Source organism: Pyricularia grisea, assembly GCF_004355905.1.
Source record: "Pyricularia grisea strain NI907 chromosome V map unlocalized Pyricularia_grisea_NI907_Scaffold_6, whole genome shotgun sequence".
In the NCBI taxonomy this organism is placed as follows: Eukaryota; Fungi; Ascomycota; class Sordariomycetes; order Magnaporthales; family Pyriculariaceae; genus Pyricularia; species Pyricularia grisea.
The window spans coordinates 1,462,198-1,483,293 of record NW_022156719.1 but is presented as its reverse complement, the minus strand read 5'-3'; the positions used below and the strand labels follow the sequence as shown (position 1 = coordinate 1,483,293).

Sequence of the window (21,096 nt, the reverse complement as noted above, 5' to 3'; positions counted from 1 at the left end):
CACAAAGCTTGCCTTGGTCCTTGTCAACAAACAGACCCTGACCGGCTCCACATTCTTGTTTGTGCTGCACAGTACATACAGTATTCGTTGCAGTTACCAAGCAATTGGTACCCTTGGTTACTCAGGTAGACCAAAAAGGTAATGAATGACACATAAACAAGGACATTAATGAAACCAGATCTGCAGTAATTACTAGAATTAGTCTAGACTAGACTAGAAGATAATCAGTCTGGTATGATGGCATGACGAAAAGAAGAAAAAAAAAAGAAGAAAAAAAGAAAAAAAAAAGGGAAAAAAAAAAGCTACATGTACGGTCGGGGCAACATCTGAAGATGCCAACACGTCTTAAAAGTAATTCGCTCGGATCAATCTAATTAATTGATGATCATGCATATCGGCTCTCGCCACCATTATTCGGCTCAGCATGCCAAATGTCCGGGAAGGACCTCGCGGCACATTCGTTTGCAGGCATACTTTGTAACTTAGTAGTGCAAACTTGGTTAGACTTGGTTTAACTTTGCGACGCATACCAAGAGTAGCGGTTTTAAGTACTCAGGTACCGAAGTAAAATATTTAGAAGGCAGCGCATTTGGAATTCAGCATTGCTGATAAATAACCTTATCAGTTAGATAGTTATGTATGCACCTTAATTATAGTACTAGCCCCATAATGAAATGGCCTGCAATTATATTGAGGTACTGTAGGTGGTGGGTAAACGGTTTCGATACAGAAACGGCAGGTCCCCACTTCGATCTGGGGGTCACGCTGCTCGCTTCATGAAGCCTGTGCTCATTTTCAAAGCACCGAACGATTTGCCAAGAAACCCGAAGCACCTCCCTTATTCTGTCTGTTTTTTTTTCTCCGGGCCCAGCAAACCGCAGGCGGTCTTGTCCTCATTCTTTTGGTCTCCCGCTCGGCTTCTTTCCTTCCGTTAGGCCTTGGTATTTCCCCCTCTCTTCTTTTTTTATTTTCTCTTCATCATATCTTGGTATTGCTGCTGTGCTGCTGTGCTGTTCATCTTTGATACATTCTTTTTCCAGACCTATTATTAGCCACACCTGAGAAGCGTAAATCTTGCAGAATCACTGTATTGCTGCCACTGTCTCGACCAACCCTCTTTCTGACGTCTTTGTTTCTTGCACAACTGCGCCCTCCGAAGAGTCATAAGGGCGCGTCGTCAACATGATTCGGTTTAGAAGATACCGGCTTTTTTTGGTCGGCGCTCTCATCCTGCTTGCCCTCCTCTTTCGCGTGGCACAAAACTCACAATGGGAGATAGAGGCCGCCACCGCGGCTGTGTACGACAGTGTGCACAAAGGGACCAAGGATTCGAGACCGACATACGATAACCAGCTGCCTATTGCGCGCAAGCAAAAGGCACAGAACGCGCCCAAGTCTCATGACGACCAGGGTGTGGATGCTGCGCCGCGCCAGGAGAATATCGACATCCCACAGCTCAAGGGCGATCCGACCAGGCCCAAGATCCCTGCCGCCACGCGACCGGCTGCTGACGGCGCCGATAGTTCCAAGGACTCTGACGAACCTTCGACCACTTCCAAGCCTGTAGCCGTCAACATACCCGATAGGGACTCAGACCAGCGACCCCTCGCCCACGACAGGCTTCCGCCGGCAGAGAAGCAGGGCGGCAGCTCGGCCACTACCACAACAAGCAAATTGCACTGGACGAAAAAGGCCCAGGAGTATTACCCCGTCCCCGACGATCAGGTCATCCCGCTGCCCACTGGCAAGCCCAAGGCGATTCCCAAGATCCAGCACAATTTCGACAAGGAAACGGCCGTCTCCAAGAAGAAGCGCGAGGCTCGCTTGGCGCAGGTCAAGAAGGAGACAAAGCACGCTTGGGATAGCTACAAAAAGTACGCTTGGGGCCATGATGAGGTTCAACCCCTCTCCCTCAAACCCCGCGACCCCTTCTGTGGTTGGGCTGCCACCCTGGTTGACAGCTTGGATACGCTGTGGATAATGGGCCTGAAGAATGAGTTCGAGGACGCATACAAGGCGCTGGACAATATCGACTTTACCACGACGGAACGCTACGATATTCCCGTGTTTGAGACCATTATTCGCTACATGGGAGGCCTGCTGGCGGCCTACGACCTAAGCGGCGGCAAGGAAGGCAAGCACCCCAAGCTACTCACCAAGGCCGAGGAGCTAGCCGAGATCCTGATGAGCGTTTTCGACACGCCAAACAGAATGCCGATTCTTTACTACCGGTGGCAGCCCCAACACGCCGAAGAACGGCTGCGGGCCCCGAGCACGGCCAGCGTGGCCGAGCTCGGCTCCATGTCAATGGAATTTACTCGCTTGGCTCAGTTAACAGGCAAAAATCGGTACTACGACGCCATCGCGCGCATTACAGACGCATTCGACGAGTGGCAGCAGCGTGGGACCGCCGTGGACGGAATATTCCCTGAGCAAATCGATGCCTCGGGATGCAACCGCACTGTGGAACCCATCACGTCCGGCGCTTCGGATGATGTCGACCTGCGGAAGCGGAGCGCCGACCGATCTCGAGGCAGTCCGTCTCCAGATGGTTGTCATCCACAGGGCTTGGTCGAAAGCTCGTCAGGTTGGGGCAAGTACAGCATGGGAGGCAGCCAAGACTCGACCTACGAGTACTTCCCCAAGCAGTACATCCTTCTCGGCGGACTGGTGGATCAGTACAAGAAACTACACCAGAATGTCGTGGCCGCCATCAAGAAGCACCTACTCTACCGCCCAATGATCAAGCAGGAGGACCGAGCTCTGCTGTTCTCTGCGGCCGTGAATGCCCGGGGCTACGGCAAGGACATGTCGCTCACGTATCAGTACGAGGTCACGCACCTGACTTGCTTCCTGGGCGGCATGTTCGCCATGGGCGGCAAGATCTTCCAATCGGAGGAGGACGTGGCCATTGGCGCGCAGCTCGCCGACGGCTGCGTCTGGGCTTACGAGTCGACTGGTTCGGGCATCATGCCCGAGAACTCACATGTCGTGCCGTGCCAGAGCGTCGAGAGCTGCCCCTGGAACGAGACACATTGGCACGAGCACCTGGATCCGAACTCGGAGTGGCGCAACACCCAGATGGCCGAGTACAAGGTCAAGAAGAAGGAGTGGGACCAGATGGTTGCCGAAGCCGAGAAGAAGAACAAGGATAAGGCCGACGCCGAATGGGAGGCCAAGAAGGCCCGTGTTGCAGGGAAGAAACCATCTACGCCAGGCTCAAAGACCGGCAAGTCAGACGTGGGCGGTGGATCCAAGATGCCGTCGCCGGGATTCAGTGTTCTTGACGGGGCTGGGCCAGGCGCCAAGTCGGATGCAAAGGGCTCTCTTCATGATACTGAGCGGGTCATTTCAGCCAAGGACTCGAAAATGTACAATACCGGGTCAAGCGGTAGCGCCAAAAATGGCGAAATGGAAGGCTACAAGAGAAAGCGATCAGTCGATGACGCGGAACAGGGCAGCTGGAGTGCCAACAAGGCAAACACGCGCAGCTCCGCCGGGGCACAGGGGGTCAACCCCGCAATGGCCGGCGCCGAGGACGCGGTCGGTGGCGTGAGAAGCACCATCAGCTTGTCTGAGGCCATGTCGCCCGAGTCGCCGAGCTACAACCCAGTCTGGGACGTGCCCCCAGAGCCGACCAAGCCGCAGAGTCACGATGAGTTTGTAAAGGAGAAGATTGAGGGCGATAGGATACCGCCTGGATTTGTTGACATTATCGACAAGCGGTATATTCTTAGGTACGTCGTCCCCAATCGTTTGGCTTTGGTTTCCCTCAATACATTGATCATGTCACCACTAACACGCGTGCGAAAACAAAAACAGACCCGAAGCCATCGAGTCGGTGTGGTATATGTACCGCATAACGGGCGACCCCATATGGCAGGAAAAGGGCTGGCGGATGTGGGAGGCTGTCGTGGCCGCCACGCGGACGCCCGATGGCCACAGCGCCATCGACGACGTGAGGGTCTCTTCGCCCGGCTGGACCGACAACATGGAGAGCTTCTGGATCGCCGAGACGCTCAAGTACTTCTACCTCCTCTACAGCACTCCCGACGTACTTAGCCTCGACGAATGGGTCCTCAACACCGAGGCTCACCCCTTCCGGAGGCCGGATGCCGCATCATGAGATTTGGGGGGTTTCTTTTTATCAGCGGATTAGCTATGTGGCGAGACGGAGATATAGATGTGGTGATAGAAATCAAAGCATTGCATTAGGGTACCAACTTTTTTTTGCTAGTTGGAGATTGGGGTTTGGCTTTACTCTGGCTGTTTCTATATTTGGGCTATGCATGCCCTCTTGGGGTTTTGGTGCATCATGGCGTTTCACTTTTTTTCATTCTTTCTTTTTTTTTCGCTTTCGATCTCGGGAAAGCAAAGGAGGGACAAACCCACCTCGAGCATTCTTCCATATTTGTATATACAAAAAACCCACTTGGTGGTCGCCAGGAGGGTAATCCTCAGTCCCCCCCCTCCCCCCTGGATGTACATGAAACTACATTATTATTATATTCAACACTATACATTTGACAGCGGGTATCCTAGTGAATGTTTTTCAGAGCATATTCATGTGAAGAGTGACAAGTTTGTCTCGGGGTAGATGTATGAAACTGCCATGTTCTACTTGTGCTCAATTGGAAGCTCGTCTAACTACCTAGGTACTAGAGACGACTAAGTAATACATTCCTCGCAGCATAACATGGCATTGGGGGGGGGNNNGGGGGGGGAAACCCCAAAGGGGAGAATAAAGGGGCAATACAAATTTCACATGCCATCTTGTTTGTGAGGCCACCCACTACTTTGGGTTCGTCTGTTCATCTTTGGTATGCAAATAAAACTCCTGCCCTTCCCCGTTCCATTATAGATAGATGCAAGGCGGTTGAGACTTCACATGTCGGCCGACTTTTAACATAAACGCACGTGGTTCAGAACAGATGAAATAAACAGTTGGGATTGTAATTGGTTGTAATTGACTCTACATAAAACAACACAAAAAGAGGGCGGATGAAAAAAAAGAGAGAAATAAGATTAAAACAAGACATGAAAAAAAAAATGAAAAAAAAAAGCGTCAAGAGGGCAAAACGTTGTGTTGGCTACCCTCACGCCCAATATTCACAAATACAAAAAATCTTAAGCAGATGACAATCTTTTCCCCCAAAATATTCCCAAACATTGATCCGATAACAGAAAAATAAGCAATTTGATTAACATTTCTCCGATTGAGAGGGCTTGGTGCAATAAAGAGTGATTGAGTGAGAAGAGAGACAAAAATTCGCTGTTTTTTCTTCCCCCCGTTGGGGGGTGTGAATCCGACGTCAAAACAAAAAAACCATACCTTGGACTCGAGAAGAAGCCACAGACTCAGATAAACATATTCCCTCCCTTTTCAATTTGCTGAGCGTTCTTGTCATCAAGAGTTCTCCCAGAGATGATAACCCGGCGCCTGATACCCAACTGGCCCTCCCATCGTCGTCACGTCGTCAATCTATAGTCGTCATCGCTGAAGGGAACAAAAGCTGGCCCGGCAGCTTTCCAGCCAGTCGCAGTGGATATCCGGCCAAATAATCACGTCATCTCTGAGTCCAGAGGCTGGGTTGGTTGACGGCGTTCTCATCCTCCACAATTCCTGTATGTCCCGTGGTACCGTCTCTTTCTTTCCCATACCGTGATCGTCCACCAGTCTGTCGTCTAGTGAAATCGCATCATCTTCCATCCTGCTCACTTCGCGACGCGAACTGTGGTTCTGGTCCCCCACTAGTTTCTCACATGTCATCAACCGGACTCATCCTGCCAGTTGACTGAGCACGCGTATGCTCAGAATCATGACGAGAAGGCCGATGGTGACGATGATGAGGAGCGTGAAACTGAACCAACCCATTACCATGGCGCTGGTGCCGATGCCACTGAGAACACTTCCATTTCCAAAGTCCTGCGCTATGACACTGGCGGCTACCGATGCTGTATGCTGCCACAAGACACTGACCAGGACAAAGATACTCGCGATGAAGATGATGGCCAACGCGACTTGGCTCACCGGCCGCGAGGGAAACGGCTTGACCTCACGCTCCGAGCCTTCGCTGTCGGTGTCCTCATGCCAGCCGGGGAAGGTGGCGAGGAGAAGGAGACAGATGAAGGCAAAGATGATGGCGATGATTCTGATTTGTTATGTCAGCTTGTTGGGTCACCAAGAAAAATACCAAAAGAGCCACAAGAAAAAAAAAAAAAAAAAAAAACATACATCAGGTAGGGAAAGACAATCATGTCTTTAAACTGGCTTGCCAGCCAGATCAGGTTAAGCGGATCTTGGTCGACCGAGATCTCGCGGGCGAGTGCGGTGGCGTTGTTGGAGCACAGCCACGAGCCACCATCAGCGTTGACACAGATTCCAAAGTATCCGACACGAGCCTGGAGATGTGCGTTGCCGACAATGTTGCTGATGGCTTGGTTGACATTATAGTCGACTTGTGACGTATCGGGCACCGCTGTATATTGTTGGTAATATAAAGATAGCAGGAAGATGTCTGGTATGAGTGGTGATGATGACGAGCATCCTGCTAACAGTAGTGCTATAAGAGTTGTATAATCTTTGTCAGTGGGCTTTTACCCCCGCAGAGCGTTTATTTGTCGGTCTAAGAGACTCACATAACAATATGATGGCAACTGCTATCAGAATCATAAGAACATGGTGGTAGCCGAGAAACGGCACGAACTCTGTTTCGGCAAAGTCACAATATGTCAGTCACACTAGCTGCTCCTCTCCGTCACGAGAACAGACCAATAACGGGAAAGGAACGAAAGAAAGGAGAGACGTACGCCACCAGCCCACTGCAAACTTCCCCTCGGCCATCGCGACTCTTTTTCCTCCTAGGTTGGTGGTTTCCTGCCGCTCTTGACTAAAAGACGGTCAGACAAAAGCCCCGAATCCCCCGTCCTCCTAGAATGGAGAGACGGTCGGGCGTTGAATGGTTGCTCAGCCAGGCGCTGGAATGCGACTCAAAAGACACTCTTGTTGTACGAGCGAGGCTGATGAGTCGGAATGGGCCAAGCAAAGTAGGTTAGCCCAGTCCTTTACCGTCGTTCGTCGTCGTCTTTGTCGTCGCAATGCTTGGAGGTTCGGATTGGAATGCGCGCGCGAGGATGGAAAGCTTTTGGATGAGTGCCTTGAAAAAGAAAATCCGGTCTAAACGAGATTCAATCTGCCTAGCGATAGGAATGCTGAGGGTGTCAGATCTGCGCAGGTCTAGAAAGATTAGGGACAGGAGTAAGTGTTTTCTTTTGTTTGGAATTGGAATGCTTGGAGAGGAATAAAGGATGGATGGGATTCAACTCAAATGCTGAGAAGACTTGACTTTGGTTTGCTGTTAAGCATTAAACCACAGTAGATAAGTTGGACCCCAAGTCCAGGCCAGGTTCTCCGTGCTAGAGGATTTGGTTGTATGTGTATGTTGTGTCGCGGTGTGTGACGAGAAAGAGATGGATGCTCTTTCTTTGCTACGACACAACGACAGTCACAATCGTCCGGCAGAAAAGGCGGTTAGAAAAGCCAGTTCGGGTAAGGTGTATATGGTAGTTTGGTATGCGGTGTGTCTCTCTAGAGGTAAAGTGAACGAAAAGGTACGAGTAACAAAAGTCGGTCAATCAGGTCAAAAAAAAAAAAGGATGCATGTCGTACCCAAAATGCCAACTCAGGGTTGGGCAAAAATGCTTTCTGCAGCTCTGCCTATTGCCTGTCAGCAAAGTAAATATCGCCATTGTTGTCAAGGGCAACCAGCTGCGGCCCCGTTCCCCACATTCATCCCTCCCAAAGCTTTGCTATACGATGGCCGATTGGCAGAATTAACGCAGACTGGATCCATCGGCCCGCGTTAATGCAGGGTCTCTACCCTGCACAGATCCACTACGCAGCCAGTGGTTCAACATCCCCCCGCTGTTCCCTGATTGATTGACTGTATCCGCCCGTCACCATGGCGCCAGCCAATGACGTAAACTGTAGTTTGAGCTCGAGGTTGTTTTTTTTCCCAGGTTCCATTTCGCTTCGCAACGTTTTGAATCGTCTTGGGTTTTTGGGCGTTTGGCTCTTGCTCCCATCCATGCTCTCGGTATTTTGTCGTTGAGACTTTTTCTGACACGAAGAGGAAAAGTAATGTCTGTCTTTTTTGCCTTGCCATGCTGAAACTATTCCCTTTTGGTAATTTCCCGAGATTCTTTTCCATTACATCGTCATCCTTGTCTGTTGCGACCGGGAGACCGGAACGAATGACTGTTGATCCCGTCACTTGTAAAACACCAACCAGATCTTATCTGAAAGAAATATATAAACTGTTTTCTGATCCATATGCTCAAGACTACCGTTACAAGCCACATACATTCACTGGAGATTGTTCTTTTAGAGCATCGCCGACAACAACTGACTCTGGATTGTCCGAAATTCAGGACTTGAAAACGGCGCAGAACAACAGTTGTTCAGGTTTCCTGCCCCTTTCCCCCCCTTGACGACATTCAGCTCAAGCCCTGGGCGTTTTATCTACCTACCCAAGCTCTTTGTATATATAATCCTTTTATATATACATACCTACCTACCTACCCAAGCTTTCCCCTCAGTCCTGTCCTGTCAAACTATTGTACGGTATAGCCTGCTCTACGGGTTTGTTCCGCTCCCCTTTTCTCAGTGCCTGTCAGCCCCCAATCGCTAGCCCACTGCCACTTGTCACCCGGCGTAGCCCTAGTTCTAGTCCCCCTATCCGATCGGCTCAGCAAGCTTTTCTCGGCTGATAGGGCACTTAGTGTCAGATCCAGCCATCATGGACCTCACGTTGCCTCTGTACCGATTAACCTCTAGTTCAGGGCCATTTCCAACAGCCTGAGCGCCTAGACTCGAATCGTACCAAGCCGTTGCTCTGAGCCTCAGGGACAATATGCCCCCTCAGCGTGCTAAACTACAATACAGCCGCTGCCCAATTTCGCAAGCAGCCCATGTGGCACTTCAGCTTGGCCAACAGTTTTAGATCAATTTCCATCTCGAATCTAGACTTTTATCACAACCTGAAGCTCGTGGCTGTATATAAAGCCCTCCATCCATCCATGTGTAGATACAGATTCGTTGATGATCATGCCAAGCAGCACCACTTTTAAGCCCTTCTCTATCCACCCCAAGCCCAAGCCCAAGCCTAAATACCAACTGCCCCTTGACTTGTACAGCACACTGCATTTGCAATATACAAACTCCACGACTCCACGAGTCCATGACGAATATCCCAACATGCTTCCCAACATACTCCATACCTCGGCCCAACTCCCACCCGACCCATATAATCTGCAAGTTGCTTCTACCTACATACCTCAAAAACACACACTTTCAAGTACACATACCTACCATTCATTACCCCATAAAACCAATCAGAGTCACACCCTCAAACAAAATGCTCACCTTAAAACTGCTTCATAGAGCCCTTCAACCCAAAATTGACCTACCCTACTCCCAATAATTGCACCCACTATGCTACCAACCCAATACATTCAACACATCTCACACTGCCTTCATAAATACACACTTGCCCTCGCCCAATCCTTTTCCATAGTCCAGTCCCTCCTCCCATTTACATCAGAGCCCATCTTGACACATCTATGAACCATAAATCACCAGACTACACCCCTAATTTCCCCTCTCACTCCATGCTACTAGACCAATCTCGTCACACCCGCCAAACATCCAGTGCACCTCCGATTCCTCCTCATTCTCTCCAAAGCTTTACACTCTCGTCCTTTTAACCCAGCCTTACCCTCACTTTTCCTTTGCCCGAAAGCGTGATATCCCCTCTTGTTGCCTCAGCCCTTACACAAGCCCAACTTCCTGCCAGTTCCGTTGCCGTTCACATACTGACCCCCATCCTGCACGATACTTACCATACGAAGCACCATTTCCTCCTCTCTATAGCACAATCTGAAATGCACTGTCAAAGTTCCTACATGTTTCGCTACTAGCATGTATCGAAGAAATATATCTCATTCATCTCCCGCACAGCAGAGCTCGCTTACCACTTCATGCCATAGTAACGGGATCTCTTGATCGTGCATATCACTAGAACAGCATAAACATTTCCCCCTACCCATTCCTAATGACACAAGCCTACTATATCCCTTTCCCCGTGACACCTCCATTTTTCACCCGATCCAAAACTACAACAGCACCCCCATAACCACGCAGCTCCCATCATCTCTCAAATTATTCCAAACCCCCTATGCACCACAAATACACATTACCCATTACACCATCTCCCACAGATACTCACTTGTTCAACCGCATTTTAACCCAGCATCCCCGAAACAGTAACCCATAATCCATGCACTCCACGTTACAATCATCCGTTTAGCCCTCCTCTAATATCTTAACCCACTCACTCCCCAGAAATGATACTTTAGACGAACTACATCATAACCAAGCAAGAGTGGTCAGGAAAAGCAGGACATACGGGTGGGAGATGAGGAGAAGGAGGAAGGGCACCCTCCTGGTTGTATGGATATGGTTGGGTCGGTCCAGCAGTGTGGAACTTGTTATGCCGGATGGGCTCATGACTCTCGGAGGCTGTGGGAGCTTTTCAAGTTCGGAACGGGGACGTTGGGAGGTGAACTATACCCGAAGGTTGGAGATGGGGGCTGCGCAGGACGAAGAAATTGAAACTGGAGTTTGGAACAAAAAAAAAAAAAAGATGCACAAAGTGACACCATATACGGCGAATACTGTGACGAACGCGCCAAGAAAAAGTCCACCTGGCAGAGCCAACTCCATCCCCCCCAAAGGGACCGGCGAATGCGGTATATGCTCACCGCCCTCACCAGATCTCAAAACCAAACAATCACCGTTTGAGCCAACCCCATCTTTCAAAACCAAATTAGTAGTTTCATTCTGCTTGAACCGTTTGAATGTTAATCTCACAAACTCTCGAGTCCACGCCACGACCTTTAAGAATATGAGAGCAGAGGAGAGAATATAGCCCCTCTCTCCCATGCTAGGTGAACCAGTATAAAATCAGTCCGCTCAAAACAGAAGAAACAAGACCTACGACGTCTCCGTAACCAGCAACCATTTGCAATCAACATTTCCCTCCGCCATTACCTTGCAAGTACTTTCTTTGTTTTACGCTTCTGATTTCAAAACTGGAAATGTAAAAAAAAAAAAAAAAAAAAAAAAAAAAAAATACCCTTCTCTATCGCACGAAAGGCAAAACAAAAGAGGGGGGGGGGGGGTTCTCGAGAGAAAAGCACACGGATACCAACATGAAGAGGATGGGAAAGTAAAAAAAAATGGCAAAAGAGAAAGCGACGGTGAACACAAAGCCCTGAACCCAAATCCGCCCATTCCCAGTGTACATACCCTACCCGCCCATTTGATTACTATGTGTCCCCGAGTTATAACAAGGCGGAAGCAAAGCTTTTTTCCCTAAAGTAAGAAACAAAAATGTCCTCGCCATTGCTATAGCCACTCCGTGCCAGAAACCCATACCCATTTGTCCCTTCTTCATCACCAAAGAATGGAAATAACCTCTTGTGCCCAAATACAAAGAGACATGCTCGACTCAGGAAATGTCAGAGAAAAGAAGAAGATCCCAGGTTGAATAAGCTCTTTGGTAAAGTGTGATAACAAGTACACGTTTGGGTTGAAGGAAGCTTTACACAAATGCGGGGGGTACAAAAACACAGTTTGGAACCTCTTCCAAGGAAAGCAAAAAAAAAAAGCGGGAGAGTAAAAGAAAAAATAAAGAGGATCGAGAATATTACATGCCCTCGAACTCTCCCCCAAGATCGTCCTCGTCAAGATCACCATCCTGTATCTCCTTGGCCATCTCCCGCTCTCTCTCACGAGCCTCCTGAGCATTCTTAAGCTCAAGACGGTGCTGGTTCATGGGGAAGCGCATAGCCTGATCAAAGTTGTTCATGGTCAGTCACACGTATATGCCAAAAAAACCGCCCGTGAATGTTGAAGCAAAACAAATATAAGCACATACCTTGACGCTCTCGTCGTGGAGCGCGAGGCAGGCACGGATGCGATCGTGGAAAGCCTCGCCTGGCTCCCGCGTGGCGTACACATCACCAACCTCCTTGCTCCTCATGTAGCCATGCTCACGGTCCAAGGTGGCCTCGATGACGCCGTCCCTAATGGCCTTGGCAACAATGTACTCAGCCGACTCTTCGCTGCCAAGGTGAAGGCGGATGCAAATGTCCCGGAGCGAGATGCGACTGTACGAAAGCGACATCATCCTAATACCCGTCCTGATGACGTTCTGGCGAAGTCGGAGGATGAGAGTGTAGGTCCCGTCCTTGCGGAAAGTATCGGCGTGGTCCGCAATGGTTGTCTCAAAGTTGTCGAGGTTGCCGACGCGGACAGCTTGGACTAGCAGGAAGTAGGGGTGCAGTGCCTCCTCAAGAGTCGGTTGGCGGAATGTCGCGCGGTCAGGAATATCGCCCATCAGCAGCTCGACCACCAGCAGAAGCTTGGTGGCCGTCTGCGAGAAACCAACCGCGCAGTTAGAGGTCGGTGCCTTCCGCGTCGCAGCCGTCAAGTGCTCGTGTGCTTCCGTGTAGCGCAGCTGTATGGCGCGAATCCGCCCAAGATAGTAAAGATACCGCGCAACTTGGTTGTTTGCAGCATTCTCGGGGAACTGTGTATGTGAGACGAGCAGATCGGCCTGGTTGATGTGCGAAGTCGCGAGGTAGTTCCGCAGCAGCAGCACAATAACCGAGGCCTGTGTATCAATATCCTTCCTCAACACGGCAGTCCGGAGGGCGGCAAGGAGCGTTGGGCGGATAGACACGGATGGCGACTGCGGCGACGGTGGCAGAGGCGCAAGCTTCTCGAAGAAGAGCGAGTAGTAAAAGTAAACCTTGGCCGAGAGCGAATCTAATGTGCGACGGTTAAGGGAGTGGATTCGTTCGCAGAGGTGCTGCGAAAACTCGGCACCGCGCTCAAGCTGCTTAGAATCATAGAGGAATACCTGGGTGAGGATTCCCATAAAGATGTCAATCTCGGGGATGATCTCTTTGTTCTCCTTCTTGGAGCTGGTGCTCTTTGACTGGCCCTTAGCCTCGCCATCGATCTCCATCTCCGAACCCGACTGGCGTCCAAGCTGCACGTCTTGTTTCCCAATGCTCGAGAGCAGCTGTTTGACTGCGTCCCCTGACGCTGCGGTCGGAGGAAACGTCTCGGCAATCGCCTGGGCGAGGATGTCGGCGGTCAACCGCTTGCGGATGGACGAGATTGACCGCAGAGCACGCAACGTGAATCTTGCATCGAACAAGGCAACAGCCTTGTCCAACAGGGCGAAATTGCTCTTGATATCTGAAACGAGTGAGAACGGCGCCTTGGTTAGCATCAACTGCGATATCCCTCCGAGACGAAGACAGCCCGGGGGGGGGGGGGGGGGGGGGGGGGGGGGGGGGGGGGGGGGGTTTGAGTTTTGGTTTGTTCTTAGAAAGTACCTGCGACGGCCTGCACTGCTGGGTCGACCTTGACTTCGCCATCATCAACCTTTGCGGAGTCGTCCATGTCTATATCCTCATCCGGTCGGGTCGGTGGCGACTGCTTCGACGACTTGGACGGCGGCACAACGACGGTCATTTCTTCGTCACCCTCCTTGAGCTTCTTTCCCTTGGTCTTTCGTGACGTCTCGTCCTTCATGTCGACGTCCTGTGTTTTCCTAATGCCGTTCTCGACCGGCTGTTTCCCGTTGGGAGTCTTCCCTGGCATGACGTTATCCGCGGGCTGTGATTAATAACTTGTCCGGCTTGTGGCAGCGTTGGCGACCTACGCGAGAGGGATGCAGCGGGAGTGGGAAAAGAGGGAGACGAGGATGAGTGAGTGTTGATGGCGATGACAGATCGAGGATATTCGGGGTGATTATTGGGTGCAGTTTGATGGGTGTTACGTTGTGTAGGTAGATGGATGGTATGTAGTTGTTTTCGTTGCTTAGGTTCGGGTTTGGGTCAAGTTCAGGTCGGGTCGGGTCCAAGCTCGCGAGGCGCGCAACTTGCAACTGGCTTGCCTAACTGGACTGACTGACTGTGCGTGCGTGATTACGGAAGGTCCGTTGGTGGCCTAAAGGCCGGAGTGCAGCACTTTTGGCGAGTCAAACGAAAAGGGCAAAAAAGAAACGCTCTTCCAGGTTGCGATTTGTAAACCGTTTCCTTTTTGCGATTGAACGTACCAAAATCAGGAAACAAGTCGAATCTCTATCAGAACTTGCAAACAGACTGATAAAATGTCGAGTATCTTTTTTTGAGGTGGCACGCGAACGATAGATAGATAGGTAAGGTACCTAGGTAATGATCGGATCGCAGTTTTGAAGGGGGGGTTACTGGCTGCGGGCTTGTCGATTTCGATTTTGCTTGCTTGCCTTTGCACCTCAAAGCTTCAAACGCACGACCAAAAGACAGGAACTCGCCTCAATCAGCACACAAGACGGCGGGCGCTCGGGCCAGTCACAGGTCCAAGTCTAAAGCTAGATAGAGGGCGGGTCTCCACCTTTGGGGGGCGTGTGGATACCCTTTCCGGAACCCTTTTGTAACCCCGATGGCAAAGATACATGGGAAGTACATGCAATTCTGCGCTGGCACCTTTGTATTGGATACCTTGGGAAAATCTGCCGAATCGCCCGCTCGAAAGTGGGTTCCTCCCCAACAGCCCTGGGCCGTGACGTTAACCATGGCTGCCTGCCTGACTCTATTTTCTATGGAAAAAGCTAGCAAGGCAGAGCGAGAGGCTAGGCGCGCCCAATGGATTGAATCGCAGCCTTTTTGAAACATTGGATTAATCACCTGCTGCTATCTACAGGCAAGACTCTTTGTCTCAATCTCTTATCTTTAAATGCTTGGTACAAGTACATTGAACTTGGATATACTGTATTAACACCTGATTGATACATTTGAAAATGTGTCTAAGATTCTCATCGGTAGTAGGCGGGAGGAGCTTGCAATTACAGGGCATATAGTATCATCAAAAGCTAAATTTAAATCGCACCACCCACAATAAATAGCTCCCTCGATCTTCCTAGCTGCAGCCGTCATGACGCCGCGACTGGACGGGGAAGCTATCAGGCCGCCAGCACATTTCCGAATTGTATACAGTACTTGCACGTGGCGCATCATTGATATCTCTAAAACCATAATAACTTGCTGCTAATCAACGACCGGAAAATAGGTAAAAACAACGCTGTAATAATGCGTTGTGTCAAGGGTTTTGGTGCCGATATATAGGTAGACTTGCTGGACACAAACAAGCCCCGTTCAACCCGAAATATATTAAAGCCAGCCAACTCCTAATCTTATGTGCCCGGCCCAGTCCCAAATGCCATATTTTCTTGTAGGCATGTACTATTACTCCTAAGGATTTGTAAAGAAAAAAAGAAGAAGAAAAAGGAAAAGAGAGAAATGACCAATGTTTGTAAAACATGAATGCGGCGAAAAACGAGACAAATCTCGTTTCTTCACAAGCCGTCCTTGCCAGGCATCACCTTTGCAGCCTGAACGGCGCTCATCTTCGAGATCCAGGCCGCAGACGGCTGTACCTTGCGCACAGTTCTGAGCTCGTCGGCCGAGTATCCCGGGATGCGAATGTTGTATGTGCGCTCCAGCACCAGTTGAATATCGCGAATCTCGAGAACCTTGGATCCGCGCTCTTTAGCATTGCGGCAGGCCGAGTGCAGGACGTTGTCGACAAATGAGTCCGCCAAAGTGAGAACAGACTGAAACAAGAGGCGAGGTTCATGTTAGCATAGCATTCTTGGACGTGTTTTAACCAAAAACTGAGGCTAGACTGAGGATTCGTGTGAGATGTGCAAAAAGAATTTAGCTTACCTCCTCGACCTCGGGAGTGAGCAGGTTTCCATCTAAGCTCTCGGCAGTACCACCACACACCTGCCGCACGAGCTCATCGAGCTTCTTCTTACTGAGGACGCGATCGCCATCATTTTCCGTCACAATAGTTCCAGGTGGATGTCTAGCAATAACAGGTTGGTTCATGACGCCACCGGGAGTGGAGAGGCCGCCTGTCATAGTCGGTCGGCCCGGACCAAGCCCGCCCGTCATGGCGACTGGCTGAGGTGTCTGCTGTGCCTTCTCTGGCAAGCTCTTGGCGATAGGATTGCGGGGAACCATTGTGTGGCTCTCACGCTGCTGCATTTGTGGTTGTCCTGGGTGCGCGTGAGGATGACCAGTCGGGATGACGGTGCCGTTTGGTTGCTGTTGCGGGTGGACTGGCTGGTGCTGTTGTTGAATCTGATTTGGGGGCGGGGCGGATGCCATTACTCCGCCAGCGCTCATAGGAGTTGGGGTGCCGGCGTTGTTTGCAACTGTCCCGTTGGCGTTGGGCCTCTGCGGTTGCTGCTGAGCTTGCTGTTGCTGGGAGATGGTTTGAATCGGGCCTGAATTCTGGCGCTGGGTAATGGCGCTGACAGCTGCCGCGTGCGAAAACGCTTGCGGCGGCGGAGCAGTAGTAGTGGGAGTGCCAGATTGCGGTGTTTGTACGCGACCAGCATTATGAGCCGATGTAATCGGCGTGTTCATTTGACCCTGATGCTGCTGATGTTGAAGCTGCTGCTGCTGCTGCTGTTGAAATTGTTGTTGTTGCTGCTGCTGAAATTGTTGTTGTTGAATCTGTGCCTGGTGCTGTTGGGTTCCCGGTTCCGGCTTGATCGTCGGCTGCTGCGCTCCAACTGGGCCTGGAGGCTGTTGTACCATAGGCGAGCCGGCAACTGGTGCAACGTTTGCACCGCCCTGAGCTTGAGGTCCAGGTTGCGCTGCTTGTCCCAAAGCTCCCGGTGCCTGCCCCCGGCCCATCCCAGTCATCTGCTGGTTCTTCGCGGCCTCGAATGCACCGTTGATATTAGCCTGAACATTTTGCATGGCAAGACCGCCAGGCTGCGCGGTAGGCTGTGTTGGCTGTTGCTGGGCAGGTTGCGCCTGGGTTTGCGCCTGTTGTGGTCTAGTTGCGGCAGCAGGAGCTGCTGTCTGAGGTCCAGGGGTGGCGGCTGCTTGTCCACCCGCTGGAGAAGCGGCGCTTGCGCCTGCCTGCGCATTACCCGGCTGTGCACCGGCTGTCCTTTGTGCACTCATGTCAGCCAGTTGTTTCCGTGTCACTTCAATATACCGGCTGGTTTCTCTGTAGGTGGTCTGAGCCTTCTCCCTGCGCTCCTGGAAAAGCTTCTGCTCCTCTGGTGTGATGGGCTGGTTCTTCTCTTTTCTCTCCTTGTAGAGCTGCTCTATTTTCTTCAGCGTTGTAGCAGCCGCCTCCATCTGCATCAAGGCATTGGCGTATCGCCTCTTAGAGCCATCCCTCCATTTCGGTGCATCCTGCTCACTGACGTTGCTCGGTATATTCCACTGTATCTTGTTGACATGCGCCATGATATGCTCGGGAATGCGAACCTGGTTCACGCCTGCTGGAGCTTGTGCTGGAGCGCCACCTGGGTTGGTTGCCGCCGAGGCGCCAGTAGCCCCGGGGGCGCCGCCCTGAGCACCAGTTGCCGGTTGCTGCGGAGGTTGCGCCCTTGTCATGTTCGGCGAAGTCTGCTGCGGCTGTGCAGGCTGTTGCTGCTGCTGCTGCTGCTGAGGCTGTGCCTGTTGCTGTTGCTGCTGTGGTTGTGCCTGCTGCTGTTGTTGCTGAGGCTGTTGCGTCGGCTGTTGCTGCGGTTGTTGACCTGGCTGCTGACCTGGCTGCGTTGGTTGCTGACCCTGCTGATTCCTCCTCATGGTATCGCGAATCTTATTAGTGAGCACTATGCCGAAGTTCTGGATCTTCTTGTGTGCCTGCAGCTTGGCCGGCGAGCCCTCTGGCTCCTTCTCATACACGTTCCAGAGCTGTCGAAGACCCTGTTCGTACTTGTCCCGATCCTCGGCGCTCAGGATCGAGATGGTGCGCATCGCCTCGGGCCTGAACATGGGGCCAGCACTGGCATTCCCTGCCGGCTGGCTCGCACCGGCCTGAGCAGGCTGGGCGCCCTGCTGGTTCATCTCGACTGGCTAGGTGATACAATTTTACCGCAGTGGCGAAAAGATACGTATAAAGGGCGAGCGATTATTTTAAACCCAACACAAAGGTTCGGGCAGTCGTAGTAGTTGCGATGTCGTGACGCTCAGGCAGGCGGACTTATTCGATCGTGTGCGGTGTGCCTTTCGGACCACGAGAAGCGAGAGCTCACAGCGAAGGATTAGATGTTTCGACGCGCTCTGCAATAGTGATCGACAACAGACTGATTAATCAAAGACAAGGATATTATCGCAACTTGGTCGTAGCGATTGGCCGTATGTATCGACTGGAAGGTAAGGTCGATGTGCAATGCGGTGATCAGCTCCTTGCACGGCGATTAGTGCAGTCGGGTATCAAGGCGAGGTCGTACAGGTATGGTTGCTTCAGGTTGCTGGCAGCCATGCACTCACTCACTGTTCGAGGATTTGGTTGATCAACGCGCTTGCGACCTTGCGGGGATTTGCCTTTGTGGAGTCAAGGGATAACTAGCGTATTATGTAAGCCAACTGCAGCCAGCAAAGCCCACCTACGCAAGCTGCGTTTGTTGTACGGAGTAGAGGGCTTCTGGGGCATAACTTGCATGAAGATTAAGTTCATGCCATTACTTCTATTGCTCTACAGAATGCCGATGCCCTTAATCTGGAGCTGTCGTGTTTTTTTTTGTTCTTCCTTGTGCATAGATAGCCTCCCAAAGTTTGGCGGTGAAATGCAAACACACAGGATCTGAACATAACTTATTGTGGGCTATGTCATTGTCTATTATCCAGTCTAAAGCTAATCAACGTCCCTAATAAATAAAAAATAAAGAAAGAGAACTCTGTAATAATGGAAAAGTCCATTCAAGGCTTGCTTTATTGCAAATAATGCAGTGACAAAGAGTACCAAATATGTAGAATCCTGGCACACGTGTGCTTGTATCCCTAGTCTAAATACCCGATCCACAAACAGCATATTTCCCCCTCTAGACCATGCTATGCTTAGTCAAGTTCATCCTGGAGCCGATAGGTACAATACAATCTGGCAAAGATCTCAAGAGAAAATGCGAAAAGCCAAATAATATGAGACGAGAAAAGAAAAACAAGGCGAAAATGAAAGCGCTGTACCATAATATCCGCTCAATCATCTGTCATACCCCGTGGGTTGGAAAGGGCAGTGGCCAGCGGCATCTACCAGATAATATTGGGTTGCACACCTCATACCAAGGCATTGGCGAATAGTGAGGTAACTTTTCGTAGTTGGTCATGGCGGTCGTAATCATTAATGTCATGTTTGAAATATGTGAATTGGCGACGAATTCGAAATGTTCGTTTTGCTGTTAAAATAAATGTCGGTTTCCGGATTCTTTGTGCTTTTCTTTATGTTCCATGTTCCATACAAGTCTTCACGGGGAGTCAACCTCCATGAAGATGTAGTTAAAGAAGGAAAGCTCGCGTGCGAGAAGAACATCCCTTTCCTCATCGCTCGAGTCGGGCTCATCTGCCTCATCGATTTTCGGCGCAGCCGGCTTATGGAACAAAACACTGTTGCGCGCCAGCCTTCGGCGCAAGCGACGGTGAGCCGCGTCGTTCGGGTCGTGGGGACTAGGTAAGCCATGGCCATTGGCAAGGTCCTCGCTGTCGCTGTCGCTGCCGCGCTCGCTGATTGTACGTTTGGTGATGCTGCCTGAATTCATGCGGGCCCGCCGTCTTTCTTCGCGATGTTCTCTCATTTTCCTCTCGTACTCGGTCTCCTCGAGATCATCCTCGTCTGAGGATGCAAAAACGTTCAGATCTCGCATTTCCGAAGCCATGTTGCTGTCTCGCCGCTGACGACTACGCGAGCGGGAACGAGACCGACTGCTCTCTGAATCAGCGTCTTCGATGACGTCGGGATGGATGACAACGCAGTCATCGTCGTCACTGTCATCGTACTCCCGTATCTCAAAAGTTTCGACGGTGACTTGTGCAGTGACCGCACAGGGTACACTCCCTTTAGAGTTGGCAGCATATGAGCCGTTCTGGAAAACCGGTTGTGTCGATCCTGTGGAAGACTTCGTGAATCGTCCAGGGCTGCAAGAAGGTGGTGGGCTGTCGCTTGCGGACGACTCGGCATCAGCGTCTTCGTCGTCCTCTTCTTCGTCATTTTCGTCGACCTCGTCATCGACCTCGTCGTCGACCTCATCTTCGGTCTCATCTTCCGAGACGGATAGGGTAGAACGGGGGGACAAGCGGTCGGCACCTCGTGGGCCGGGTCGAAAACCATAGACGGGACCGTCGTCCAGATCATCCATGAATTGTGCACCAAAGTGGTGGTGCGACAGCTGCTCCCGGATAGCCTGTTGCTGCTTGGACTGTCGACTGCGGCCTCCCCAATTGCCCTTGCGGTTCTTCTGCTGTTTAGATGCCGAACTGGACTTGGGGGTCTGGGGTGGTGAGGTCGGCCTTGTGGGGCCAGGGCTTTTAACCATCCTTCCAGGAGTCGATGGCCGAGGCATTGCTAGAGCGAAGCCCTGGGGCCGCTGTTCTGGTGCCAGTAGAGGGGGGAAGACGTTGGGCTTCCGGACCAAGTTAGGTTGGCGGGTAAGTATATCGTAGTTTGTGCGTGCCACGAGTGGAGCAGAGTCGTTTTGCCCACCCTTTGTGCAGGCGTGAGGGCGTAATCAATAAGTGAGGCTTTCAGGGAGTTGACAACCCGAGTATGAACCTCCAGCGAGGACAAGAAAGTGAACCTCGAAATGTGCGCATGATAAGCTTGTTGACAAATATGGAAATGCCCTAGCCCGAATGGAATGGCAGGACCACAGGAGAGATCCGAGGGATTGCCGATAGAGTATGACGGTTATAAGGCGAAAGATAAGATGGTATGACGGCAGTGGCAGAGACGCTGTCGACTCAAAACAAAAAGTGAGAGACGAGAGCAGCCGCGGGTTGGGCTGGATCCCTTGTCCTAGTCCAGAGTGGTAGAAAGAGGTAAAGGATGGCCGGGGTGCGTCCAGAAAAAAAAATCGACTGGACAAGCAAGGCAGTCAAACAAGGCGCGGGGGGTCGATCTGAGCTGCAAGTGTGGAAGGCCTCTTGCAGATTTGGTTTTTTTTTGGGGGGGGG

General features: G+C 51.2%; 5 protein-coding genes across 5 annotated transcripts; 1 reads left to right on the top strand and 4 right to left on the bottom strand.

The window, feature by feature from the left end:
• Window positions 1-937: 937 nt before the first annotated feature.
• Window positions 938-4,493, top strand: PgNI_08389 (uncharacterized protein). The gene is made up of 2 exons (XM_031128386.1): window positions 938-3,737; window positions 3,823-4,493. Exons 1-2 carry the CDS (start codon window positions 1,183-1,185, stop codon window positions 4,124-4,126), a joined length of 2,859 nt encoding a protein of 952 aa, XP_030979356.1. The 5' UTR covers window positions 938-1,182; the 3' UTR covers window positions 4,127-4,493.
• Window positions 4,494-4,945: 452 nt separating this feature from the next.
• PgNI_08388 (uncharacterized protein) lies at window positions 4,946-7,679 on the bottom strand. Its single transcript, XM_031128385.1, has 4 exons — window positions 6,811-7,679; window positions 6,640-6,708; window positions 6,236-6,563; window positions 4,946-6,152 (listed from the first exon to the last, which is right to left on the bottom strand). Exons 1-4 carry the CDS (start codon window positions 6,842-6,844, stop codon window positions 5,780-5,782), a joined length of 804 nt encoding a protein of 267 aa, XP_030979355.1. The 5' UTR covers window positions 6,845-7,679; the 3' UTR covers window positions 4,946-5,779.
• Window positions 7,680-11,373: 3,694 nt separating this feature from the next.
• Window positions 11,374-14,376, bottom strand: PgNI_08387 (uncharacterized protein). The gene is made up of 3 exons (XM_031128384.1): window positions 13,471-14,376; window positions 12,000-13,330; window positions 11,374-11,912 (listed from the first exon to the last, which is right to left on the bottom strand). The coding sequence occupies exons 1-3, from the start codon at window positions 13,736-13,738 to the stop codon at window positions 11,769-11,771; spliced, it is 1,743 nt and encodes a 580-aa protein (XP_030979351.1). The 5' UTR covers window positions 13,739-14,376; the 3' UTR covers window positions 11,374-11,768.
• A 778-nt stretch (window positions 14,377-15,154) lies between these two features.
• On the bottom strand, window positions 15,155-17,997 carry PgNI_08386 (uncharacterized protein; the record flags this gene model as incomplete). Its single annotated transcript, XM_031128383.1, has 2 exons — window positions 15,155-15,731; window positions 15,844-17,997. The coding sequence occupies 2 exons, from the start codon at window positions 17,995-17,997 to the stop codon at window positions 15,474-15,476; spliced, it is 2,412 nt and encodes an 803-aa protein (XP_030979350.1). The 3' UTR covers window positions 15,155-15,473.
• A 1,397-nt stretch (window positions 17,998-19,394) lies between these two features.
• PgNI_08385 (uncharacterized protein) lies at window positions 19,395-20,486 on the bottom strand (the record flags this gene model as incomplete). Its single annotated transcript, XM_031128382.1, has 1 exon — window positions 19,395-20,486. One exon carries the CDS (start codon window positions 20,484-20,486, stop codon window positions 19,395-19,397), a length of 1,092 nt encoding a protein of 363 aa, XP_030978747.1.
• Between the last annotated feature and the right edge of the window lie 610 nt (window positions 20,487-21,096).